This window comes from Lycorma delicatula, chromosome 1 (genome assembly GCF_047948215.1).
Source record: "Lycorma delicatula isolate Av1 chromosome 1, ASM4794821v1, whole genome shotgun sequence".
Lineage (NCBI taxonomy): Eukaryota > Metazoa > Arthropoda > Insecta > Hemiptera > Fulgoridae > Lycorma > Lycorma delicatula.
The window spans coordinates 165578484-165592050 of NC_134455.1; the positions used below are offsets into that span (position 1 = coordinate 165578484).

The 13567-nt window shown below is 28.9% G+C and overlaps 1 protein-coding gene across 5 annotated transcripts in view; it reads right to left on the bottom strand.

Annotated features, from left to right (window-relative positions):
• Nucleotides 1-13567, bottom strand: part of LOC142325326 (rho GTPase-activating protein 20-like) — a 551352-nt gene that overhangs the window by 43702 nt on the left and 494083 nt on the right. For all 5 annotated transcript variants that reach the window (XM_075366944.1, XM_075366934.1, XM_075366971.1 and 2 more), the window contains one exon: nt 61-177. In XM_075366944.1, the coding sequence (XP_075223059.1) occupies nt 61-177 (117 nt within the window). The remainder of the gene's footprint in view (nt 1-60; nt 178-13567) is intronic.

The following is a 13567-nucleotide window of genomic DNA, read 5'->3' on the forward strand; positions in this document are numbered from 1 at the left end:
AAATACTAAAACCAGCAATAAATAATCAATCGCAAAAATAAATACAAAAAAAAATCGAACCTGCTTCGCTTTGGCCTTGGCACGTGACAGCTCTTCGTGATCATGATGGCTTTGGTTCGCGCTGTTCTCCGTCAACAGCGTCTGTAAATATTGTTCATACTGAGCCAGCCTCTGCACCTAAAACCAATACGAAAACAAAAAATTATATAAGGTCAGAATATTCAAACACAATTTCTGGAAATATATAAACGATTATACAAACAAATTAGATCAAAATTACAAATGAAGTTATCAAACGGTAAAGGTTTCACTAGATAAGTTATACAGTAAAGGTAAATATTAGATAACTTAAATATTAATATTTTGTTCGTGTCATATTTTTAAATTGTTAAAAAGTCTTATTTAACGTAGAAACAGTCAAATAAAAACCTTATAATAATAATTAAGAAACATTTAACATGATGGACAGGTTATAATACAAAAAAAAAAATTACTTTATAATTTTCAATGTTACAATAGGTCTTTATTATAAAAGTAAAGTAGCAGTACTGTGTTTTGTCACCGCAGCTCTACACGACGCTGAATAAAATTTAACAGAGCTAAGAAAAACCAACGTCTGAGATAGAGTGGAAGTAGCGTTAACCAAATAGCTTGTCAAAATAAGAAGGGCTCTCCAACATATGTAATTATTAAGAAATAAATTACAATTCTCTACATTTCAAAACTTTTTATCATTCATATCCATCACAGAGCGATAGTTATTTATTGATATTATTTCATCTCTAATGTCAACCATAACAAACACAATAGAAATGTAAATAATTAAGATAGACAATAAAAACCGACCGGCCGTGGCCAGAAACCAAAATACCGGTCATGAACTACAATTACCATGCGATTGCAACGGTATGATTACAGCAAAGAGATGAACCCAGAATTAAAATAACGGTATAATATAAAAGCTAGCGTGACAACGTAACCGCCCAATCCGACTAAATCACAATTACAATTAAGCCAATAATGAGTGTAAATAAAGGAAAAAACAAAGATGAATAAATTACGTAACTATCATTATACCCGGAACACAATAATTTAATATTCTCAAATATTTTCTCGTACATGTCAACTACTTTTCTTATATCACGCTAGCACTAATATTTAATCTTTTTCGTACGCATCGCACCGAAGTTGAACTTTTAAAAATTTTATATATTTAATAACGTAAGCATGCCTGTAAATGAAACCTATTCTTACTGAGGATGTACTACACTCAGGTAAGAATGAATTCATTTTGAACAAGGATTGTCTAATTCGAAATAAAACAAAACTCAACTCTTCATCGTTAAATATACTGAACAATTTAGAAAAATTTAATAACATTGGCTACAAAAAACCTTTTTTTCACTAAATATTAGGTCGTTCTTAGACTCAGGCAAAGATTTCTAGAATTTGACGATTAATAAGTATTTCTGAAACGGTAAAAATGGTATCAAGAAATGATTACCATACTATGGAAAAAACTAGTAAAAAAACGAAAAAATATAAAGAATTTTCCTCATGATTGGTTAAAAATAATTCTTCTATATTATTCGTAATTTCATTAGTTTTAATATGTTCACTCAATTATTACGAATTTTTCAGTGGAAACAATTTGCAACCTTGCTATCTGTAGTAGATACAAAGATTTGAATTATTTTTATATAAAAAATAAACTCCGTATTTTTTCTGTACATTAGCAGCATTATATATATATATATATATATATATATATATATATATTGCTGTGCATATTGTGTGCAATATATATATACATACACCAACACGCGCATGTACACACAATATAAAATACTTTTTTTTTCAGTTTAGTGAGTGTAATAATTATAATACTGCGAAAGTAAATTGTTACTTCAAACGCGTAAATGGAAATTAATTTTTTTATTCCTATTTTTACTATTAGGAATGTAAATAAGAAATTTCTCTACCGGGTGGCTGATTCAGTAGTAATCGATGATACTTCGAAACGTTCACATTTTTTATAATTAATGTTTTAACCATTAAATTTACTTTGGTATTTAAGGAACAAAAAGATGAACAACACTATTTTCTATGCGATTATGCGATAAGAATATATTAAAGATTTTTTTTTTGTTTAAATTTAATGGTTTGAATTATATTTATAAGTAAAAACTTACTGCTGCTATATTTCACTGCGAAAAGACTAAAAAAAGGTAGATTACAAAGATCATGTTATGTAATTTTAAGTGAAGGTTAATCAAAGAATTTTAGCTCCTCCCTTAAAAAACATGGTGGAAATATGGTGACATATTGTCATTACATACGGTTCTAACAAATGAATTGTCTATATGTATTGACGAGATGCACTTGAAAAAGATTAAAATTGTTAAAAATTGTAGTGTATTTATATTAAGCGGTAATAAATTGTAAATGTACAGTCGGTTACCTCGAAAAAAATCTATAAAGTGATAATATTATCTGGTGTTTTTTTTTATACAGAATGCATTTGAAACAAAAATTCAAATTAATAAATAAAAAAATCACCACATATACAAAAATATTTTTTAATTTGTATCATGTGGAATCCGATATAAAATCAACTATCACAGTCGTTGATCAGCCTCAATCGACATTACGATTAGTCAGTTATCCTAAACGAAATCGATAAAATATAAGTAAATAAATAATACTATAGATTAGTAAAGAAGTGGATTAACTTTCGTATGAGGTCGAAACGAGCAACATATCCTATCGCGGAACGTGCTTTTAATTAAATTCATGCAGGGTTTTGTCATCAAAACTTATCCAGGCGATTCCATTTAATATTCTCGAAATTTAGCTGAATGAGTTCAGGCCAATTAAATTCTGTATTTAAAGGTTAAAAATAAATTTAATATATTTATTAAAAAAAGCCTACAATTTGTCTATTTAAACAATTTTGTAATTCAAATGAAGACGTAAAGGACAATAAAAGCAATTCAATAAGTTAAAATGGCAAACCATCATGGCGGCCAAATAATAAATACCCAAGAATTTCTTCTTAATAAATATTAATATCAGACATCAGAACTGATACACTACTAACAACGAAATGTCATTTAATTAACAAAACTGTCGGTAAAAAGTATGAAAATTGCAAAGCAACAAATAAATACATTCAATTTATGAAAATGAGCTGTGATAAAAAAATTGCGAAAAATTCCTAATAAAAATCAACATTACGTCAGTAAATATACAAAATAAATATAATTCGCAAGCATTTTTCTTAATATCAGATGATAATAATAATAAAGATAGTTTATAGTTTACAAAAATATTAAGGAACTGCTAATTACTATAGTTCTGCCAGATACAGTAAACGGCATAATGATTTAATATACTCGCACAATTATATGCTTATATAATCAGTACACCGTACATTGTAGGATAAAGAAAAATAGCAACAAATATTTGCCAATTTATTGTGTTCAACTCTTAATGCACTAACTACAAAAGGGTTGTAAACCGGTTCGTTTCAAAAAATCCGTTTCCATCCTGCGAGTGAGAATGGACATATCACGTTTTGAAGAAAAAACTAAACGGCGGATGGAAAACGTAAACTTCAGAAATATTTTTTAAATATCGGTAAAAAAATAGTCATAAAATATTAACAAAAATAATCATTTAAATAATCATATAAATTAAAAATAAATTAATATAACTATTAATAAATTTTTTTAAATTTTATTTGACTAAACCGATAAAGAAAACGGAAAAATACAATAAATTTTGAAAATATTTACGTGTGAAAAATACGTTTATTTATGACATCAAACTCATGTTTTCAATTGTAAGTGTGTGGCTCCAAACGTACAGCAATTTTAAAAACTTTGATTTGTTTTACTATTTGTATTAATGAAGCTCCGATAGCTGTTTTCATTCAGATGCAAAAATTCTAAATTTTTTTGATGAAAAATTTAAGTTAGTTTACGATTAATATCGGCTACAACAATTCTGACTTCACTCGCAGATTTCTTCACAAAATACAAAGAATAAAAGTATAGGGTATATATAGTTTGTACTAGTATAACCTACATACCGAATGTAAGTTTTTTTTTCCAAATACTCCACCATTAAGACAACTAAAAAAGTAAAGTTTTAATTTCGTTAATTAGAAAAACAGATTTTACTCTATGAAAATTATAAACGTTCTGGAGAAGCTACGTTAGTTATTTTGTTTTATATATATTTTTAAGAAATTCATGCAATATTACACAATAAAAAGTACTACCGTAGAGCTAATGTTGAAAGGTTTTCAACAAAAACATGGATGGAAGGAAGGAAAGAAGGCGTTTCATTGTCGGGGCAGCACAGGCACGTACAAGCATTGGTTCCACGCCCGTTCTCATAATACAACTTGGGAGTTCCAATAGCATCAAACACGACCACACTTCACTTCCCCTACGCTTAAACCACTTTCAAGTATAAAACCCCGTACTACAAGGAGTTTAATATCACTTCTCTCGTAAACTATAAACAATTGAATATAAAGGGATTACTTACTACTTTTATTGAACGAAATTAAATAACATGCGGATTCGACCGAGCAAGCTACTCTTAGAAGCCTTGTTAAATAAATCTAATATGATATTAACATTAGTACTACCCGTGTCGGACCAAACATACAGTCATTCAATATCTACAACTTTTATTTATTTTTCCCTTCAGAAATAAAGGAAATAAGAAACCTATTTATAAGAGCGGATTTATAACAATTAGTTTTACTCAGTTGGCATTTCTGAGGTTTTTAAAGGTAAAATACGATTCAAATAAGCAAAAAACGCAATTTTGAGAAAAACAAACTTTATTTAAAATCTTACACCTCTTCTTAAAAATATTCAAAGAAACTAAATTGGAAAAATGAATTTTCTGCTATATTATAAACTACTAGAACGTATATTAAATTCGAACATTTATTTTCCAAACTCAAACCTATCTTATAAAATCATTATTTCTCAAGTGTTCTAAAGGATTCGTTATTCACCCTTTAATTCCTGTCCATGAGTATTCTTTCGGTGTACTATTAAAACGATTTTTTTTTACAGTAAGAATTTATTTAAAATAAAATAATATGCTTAAGCTACAGATAGATCGTCATCTTTCAACTACAATCAGTCGTTTTTTATTACAGTGAAATAATTCTAGGCCTTTAAACATTTTTTTATACTCTCGTTTAGTTTCGATAACCTCTAAAATACACATGTTAACGATTTCAAACAACTAATACCGCAATTAAGTAAACGCTGTACTCTACAACCACTTACGAGACAAAAACTCCCAATCCAGTCGTCATTATAAAACAAAACTGTAGAATAAATCTGGACGTTTACCAAATACTGCTATTAAGTCTTTAAGTCGTGACATCACGACAGTTTATAGTTTGTTGATAAAACGTAATAATTTATAAAACGAGTTTTAACTAGTTTTCAACGGAAGAATTTGTTTCTTTTGACGAGTATGAAGCACTCTATATAAAGCACTCGATAAAATGAACAGTAAAACCTACTTCTATGTGGGTTCAGCAAGAAACATTTTGTCCTAAGTTCTAAAAGGTTAGTGAATAAATGTTGTATTATATAATACTCGATAAAGTTTATAATGAATACGGTAAAAAAAATAATAAATAAATAATAAGCATTAATGAAATACGGCGATATTTTTAAGTAAAAAATCTGATTTTTTTATTTTTAAGAATATAGTACACAATAACATAAACTACCGAAGGGCAATGGAATTTCTCCCACCCTTATCGGCATTGCGGAAACACCTGCCTAACAATTGCAAACACATGTCAGTAAATGTTAGGGACAGCGAGCAAATAAAAGTAGCCTTAAAATGAAAGAAAATATTTCTATGTAATTACGTACAACCTGCACACATGGAAAAATTAAGAGGATTAAAAAGTACCAAATTTAATACATTTAACCAGTTACTCAATTTAATACATTTAACCAGATACTAAAAGCCAGAGCAAAACAATTCTAATTTATGCTATGAACTTAAAATAGTACTAAGTAAAACTTAATACGTTTCATTAAAATTAAACTGGAAATTAAAATTCAACGTTTGGAATTATATTTTTAAATAACACAGTTCTGCAATTAAAACAAATAATCAATTTTCGTAGAATCTAGGATAACCTTTTTTTTTTTAATTTATACATTCTTTTCGTTTTAGAGAAAGCCAACCAAGTTTGGATCGATGAAATCACTTGTACGCTTCCAATTGTTTCATTTCATTTAAATTTCTGTTACAATAAATAGGTCACGATGGGATGCTATCGACTACTAATTCATAAATTGCAGAACAAATCTCATCTTCAAACAAATTTTTTGATTAATTTTGTAAAAACAATACATTTTCGGATACTTTTTAGGGGTATGGGCATCAGCTATACAAATTACAGTCGATAATAAAATGAATATCAGGCGAGTCATTCCGATAGAATGAATCTGGTTTTGAATATAAAAACTCGAGTCAGGATAATTTGTTTAAAAAAATTTTATTCGTACATTTTAATCCGCGCTCCTCCCTTTCGTAAAAAATAAATGATAAAAACCATTTAAGTTGGTGTTTATACAAATCTTTTAAAATAAACTTCATATTGCACAAGTTAAGGATTCACTGGACAAAAACTTAAGAGAAAAAATTGATTTCGTAATCAACATTAACAAATTATTTTTTTAATATGAATATTACAAGCGTCCGAACATGAAAGCTCATTTCTAGTAAAATTATAAAATAAGACCTTCTAAAAAGCATAATATAATGAACGGGCGTGGCAGTCGGGAGATAGCGAGCTAGATTTGCCTACCCCCACTGTATACCCTGCTACATCTAACTCGCTTCAACAACCTCTCGTTAATGAAAAATACTACTGCTTAAAGCGTTATGCAAATGCCGACTGGCTGTCACAAGGCACTCGACCAGACAGAGCTATAAAAACGAACATCAACTTGCGATGTTGTCTGGGTATTATCTTACTAAACCGTATGAACCAAGTAACTTAGAATTTACACAGCTAATACGTTAGAAACCATAGAATCTAAGAAAATTACGTTTCTGATGTAGATTTGACGATTCGGAAGAAAGTCAGAATCAAACAACGTGTATACTACGGTTTAAAACAAAGAATAATAGCTTTGTTTTAAACTGGATGGATCCCAGATGTGAATCCATTGCAATTGTTCGACTTACAAGGGAGGAAAACGTAATGATATAACATTTATAAAACGTTTGAAAATAAAAATAAATAAGAATAATTGGGTCTACAAATTTAAAGATATCGTTTAAGTGAATTTTGTAGGAGGGATATGTAGAAAATAAAAAACCGTAGAAGAAAAAGATTGGAAAAAAATAAGCATGGTACAGAAAGGACTGAAGAATAACATCAAACAAACCGGTCGACTGACTGATGACTTCAAATAAAGGAAATAATATTAGCTTTTTAACAATTTGTGAATCTAATTTAAACATTTTTATTAAACCGGTTGTCTACTTCTCTAACAGTTTTCAACATTTAAAGAACAACACGATTTGATACTAACTACGGGATATAGACTAATGTTTCCTGCTATTGTATTTATTTGTACATCTTCAAAACGAAAATTATAATGAAATTGCAAGCTAAGCGTTGATACACACAAATATTTTATATCCTTCATATATTTTTGGAAATATCTTTGTATTTGCAATCCACCTTAAATAGATTACAAGTAAACTAATTGGAAGAGTATCTACTACTATAAAGAAAATTAAATTACTATACTGTATTTGAAATTGAAGATTTAATAACACAACATTAATTTTAGTCGTAGTAAAGATATTGAGATATTTCGTATGTTGAACAAATTCTATATCTATTATTATTAGATATAAGGATATTAGAATAATATCTTTAAATATGGATGGAATTGTATCGGAGAACGTACGAAAAACTTCGTTAAGAAATCTTGTTAGGCTAGTTTTATTTAGCGGCCCGTAGCTAAACATCATATATCTGCATCGATTAAGTACCTTGTACACAAGCGTTTTTTCTAAAAAGAACAGGGCGGCGGCATTTTCCGTTCACAGCAATGAACACAATTTACTAAATTTTAAGTTAAATTCTTTTTTACATCTATCCTGAGAGCACAATCAAGCAAATTTTACGTTTGAGATATGAGAGTTATTTATATTAAAATAAATTTTTCACGAGATATATTTTTGTACCAAAACGTTCAAACACTATTACGATTAGTACAACTCTTCAATACTTATAACACCTCCGTTAGTTCCCACTACACTAAACCGCTTAAACATTCTCACAAGTGGAAACATACATTCAAGTAAAACGGGTAACATGCACCGATTTCGAAAGAAGTTATAGGAAATAACGGACAAAATAACTATTAGTCAGTAACGTAGGGCTGTAGGTATTTCACAGATTTATTACATTACTTTTAAGCGAATAATTTATGTTATTACAACAAATTAGCAACACCGTTGATTAATTTGCCGATTGTACCTGACCGGTTATGCGGTCACAGATGCCGACTACGCCTAATCAATCAGTGGCCGCATAGATACGCGTGCAAAAGAGTGTGCCCAAGTAACTAGGCAATAATTATGCAGTTAATGAGCTCGAGTCAGAGTTACATTGCACTTCTTGAGCGGATCAACAACCCCTCTTAGTAATTACAGTGCGTTTCATTCTGCATGACGACCAGGCTAAGGTCTGGGAAACGAAATAATATATGACCTTCCATCACACAACACATTCACGCGCTTGCGCAGTCTATATTTTTCTCATACGACTTGCCTCTAATTCAAAACATAATTGAAAAATTTAGATTATATCGTACGAAACATTTTACAATCGATTTCACATAAAAGTGCAAATTACTAAACAATTATTAAACAATAGCAACCTTGCGTAAAGATTTTTAAAAACTGATCGACTACGATAATAAAATGTAAAAGCAAACGATTGCCGTAATCGAACAGCCCAGATAACATCAAAATGAGTATTACAGATATGTAACAAAAAAATATATTGTGGCCAGTAATTTGAACGGTTTGCACATTATTTCTCTATTCGTCTTAAACGAATAGTAAAATAACGTGCAAACCATTCGTTTATTCGTAGTTTGTATGAATGAAAACATTCATTCTCACGATTATATTGTTATCTTCGATAACAATTTTGATATTTTTTAAATATTCAAGCTTTCGTAGTAACGGAAGGAAATGTACGGGGTTAATATTTCCTTCCGTGTCTTGTTATCTAATACATACAAATTTTCCCGGATGCCAAACGTATTTAGAACAAAACACATTTTAAATACCAAAAGATTTTACGAATTTATTTTGCTAATTCGAATTTTTTATGTAATGAAATAAAAATTTCATTAAAATAAAAGTCGGTCCCCCAAATTAATTTTTCGATACCGAATCCACAATTTTTATGTTTTACTTTTAGATGTTTGATATTTAATCAATTTTTAATCTAGAATTCGAATTATATTTAGAGTAACGTAAGACACAACTCATATTACTATGGTGCTTAATAATTATAAAGGACAAGTAAACTTTAAATAAAAACCACGTTCCATTTTTCAAAAATAAATTTCCACAGGTTCCTCGAAGCAAAAGTAATTAAACAAATATGTTCATGATTTTTTATTAATCTGTTTATTAACTACTAGCACAATAGTCATTTACAACCAAAAACCGAATTTGTAAAGTACTTTGAATAATTTTTCACATCATTAAAAATAGGTTTTATGAACACACTATATATGAATAATAATCATAATTTTTATTTCATTAATAAACTTGACAGAAATCAGCAATGAAAAAAAAGAAATTTGTTTTTTTATTTCTGTGTATTTTATTATGTTTATGCTTTTTGTTTAATAAAAAGTAATTTTTACTTTATAATATTAAAACAATATAATGTTTGTACACAATTTTACAGTAGTGTCTACATTTTTGTAGAATAAAAAAACGAGTATTTATAAACGGGAAAATGCATTTATTACTATTTACATTATAGTGAATCTGATAGGTTATCTAACTACCGGTTATCAAGTAAAATTAAAATGTATACAAGAGATATACGTACGTTTCCGATCATAATACAACCACGCAAAGGGAATCTCCGTTAGAATTCACATTACGGAAATGCAACATTTTTTTTTACTCGCATCTAAAATTATACAGGGCCGGTCTGGTCGGATTCCAGCGCCAGCCGGGCCGCCGTAACGGCCTGCCTCAATTAGCGGCACTTCGGACAGAACGCGCATCACTACTGACCGCTCGACGCAGCGCGATAAACTCTATACAACGCCATTCTATACTGACAGAGTTGTTAACGAACGTTATCGTGATTTAAATGTATATAAACAAGTATACAAGAATAACTTCATTTCTAACTGCTATATTTTTAAATGCTAATTATCGATAACATAAATGGAAGATAGAAAAAATGAAATACTTCCAATACGTACGACAACAAATAAATATTTTCTTGGCATTTTTATTTTTTCCAACGTTTAACGATATAAAAAAATACAGTAAAGAATAATTTTTTATCTAATGACTGTATAATTAACAGTAATGACTATGTATGATTATTTATAAAATAATTTTATAAAATATTTCCTGAAATCACCACTATAAAGTTCAGTGAGTCAAAGAATTCCTTTACGGAATCGCTTTCGTAGTCCTGAACTGTACCACCAGAAAATAATTTTACAAAACATAAAATTATGAAATTTTTACACTGGCATACATTAATATTTGTTTACGTGAGAAATCTATTCTGGTAAAAATTATTTACTTAATTATTTAACTGTATACTCACTACAAAAAAGGGGAAATAAATATTTCTCTAAAGCGAAAAAACACAGGGTTAATAAAAAGTGGCGATTTCAATAATGTAGATGTTAATTAGAGAATGTTAAAATAAATAACGATGAAAAGTAAATATGATGCATCGGAGAAATAATACATATATAAATTAATTAAGTAAGTTGCAGGCATTGTTTTTGCCTCATTTCAGTAATCAATCCTGGGTTAGGCATTCCGACAGACACCGACATGATACAGAACACTGAAATTAGAGTTATCTGATAGTAAGAGGCAGAAACTCCTTAACCAAAAAGGTCCCTCGATTCCCTGAGGGAAATAATGTTTATGAAAATTTCATCCTGCATAATACAGTATGCATAAAGATTAAAATAATCAAATACATATTATCAACCAGGTAGGTAGGAAGGAAGTTTTCGTTAAAAAAGAAATCCAAAGTTCAAAATCTGTTCTGTAATCGAACACGTCACCTGATGATTAGGAAATCGATGTCCATTAATAAACTATCCTCACCTAATTAGGGTATATTAAAATCACCTCGTAACAAATTTTAATCGGGTCAAAATTTTAAACATTAAAGATTATTATTTTAACAGAAAACCACAAGAACTTAGTAGAGAGGTGCCACGCCAATTTACTTCGAACATAAATTGTGATACAGGCAATTATTTAGGTAGAAAACGTAATAACATTATTAAAGACTTCACACAACGCAGTATACTGTATATCTATTTATTTATATATATATATATATATATATATATATATATATATATATAATAAAATATAAATATTTATAATAATAAAAACAAATCGTGAGTGATTCATAATCAATGCCCAAAAAATTGACTGAAGATTAATTTATGAAAATTTGTACACACATTCTTCTCAAAATGTAACTTCCCATTACACGGGTTAAAATGGAATAAAATTCTTTTTTAATTTCACGGTAACAAATGATGGACATAAACTTGATCTATGGTTGTCTAATCTTCATGTGAAAACGCAACAACCAATCTCTACATTTTTCAAAATTCTACTTTGAAATTCACATCTTTCTTCACCTCTTTCAAAGGTGAAGAAAGGTAAAAAAAATTTCGAACAACGATTGAAAATTTTCCCTATTTCCGACTATATTGAACAAGATATTCATTAGATTTTGGCTTGCAAATTCTCTTCAGATAAATATCTAGAAAATCATTTTCAGTTTTTTTTTAAGGGGCGCGGCGGCTCAACCAACACAGCCGCTGCTGTGCGACGCGACTGGCCACAACTGCCTCCAGTTACTTGACTACAAAACATAAAATAAAAAAAAATTGGCTAAAAAACAAACTTCATAGACAAACACTACACACTTCATAGAGAGTATTATATGGTCTCTTCAAACTTATGTAGATAGCAACACTAGTAAAAAAATTATTATATTACTAAAAATCCTAAAAAATTATATTACTAAATCTTAACACTCGCGTTATTGAATTAACTAGCTTGTATATTGTGTGTGTATATAATATTAGGAAAATATCGTTAAGAAAAATCATATATAATATTACATTATATTCTATATTATTATATAGTATTATATTATATAATATTCTATTATATTCTATATAATATTACATTATGTTCTATATAATATTCATTATATTACATTATATTCTTTCTACATTTAACTCATTTAAACAACAAAAATATATAATTTATATTTCATTAACACGCAAAAATAAAATTTATTGTGTTTTTTGTTTATACGATTTTCAACTTTCATAACAGAAAAAGAAAAAAAAATAGTAAAATGAACTACACACGATGTTCATTATTTCAGGAAGGTAAGTTTTAAAGACATTGTTTTTAATTTTGTATTTCCATCCACAGTTTCTATCGAGATGATTTTTCATCGTAGTAAACGCAGTTCAACGAAAATTCAATTTATTAAATTTAAATTCATTTCATGTCGTTTAAAGTAACGAGTTATTTAGTATATAATTGATTTTTTACAATGCTTAAAAAAAGTCCTAAATGTTCTTGGAGAATATGGTGAAAGTTAGTTAACTGTACTCATTGGAGCTTTAAAACAGAATTTAAGCGTAGAAAATCTTTTCTTTTAAATCATAACTTCTAGAAAAACAACAGAAAGGAATTTTTACATTGTATTTCTTATTCGGATAAACGTTGATATGACAACCCATGTAATAAAATACCACATTATAATACATACCACTCCGTAACAGAAAGTAATGTTAATTTATTCATCTGAAAGGTGCCGGTTGTTATCAAGATCATGGTTGGTATTCTTCATGCGCTAAAAATTCTATACCATAATTTCAAACTTATTACGGTAAATCGATAAAAACATGAAAAGAAGTACTAGACTGCAGTTAATATTTTATTATCACAATCTGATGAGATGAAACGGTTTCTTCCATGAGAAACAGTGTTAGCATTTAATATGTTTTCTCGGCAAGCATATTGATACAATAAAGAATACGTTCATGATGTAGAGACTGGGTCCGATACATATCCTAGATATGTTCATGCTCCGATACGTATCCGATTAGCTATACGGATCGGATTGGGTCCGATACATTCATGCTCTGAAATTGGGTCAATCGATACTTTCCAAAATGTTTTCGGCAGCCAGCCGCAGTGATTTTTACAGTTA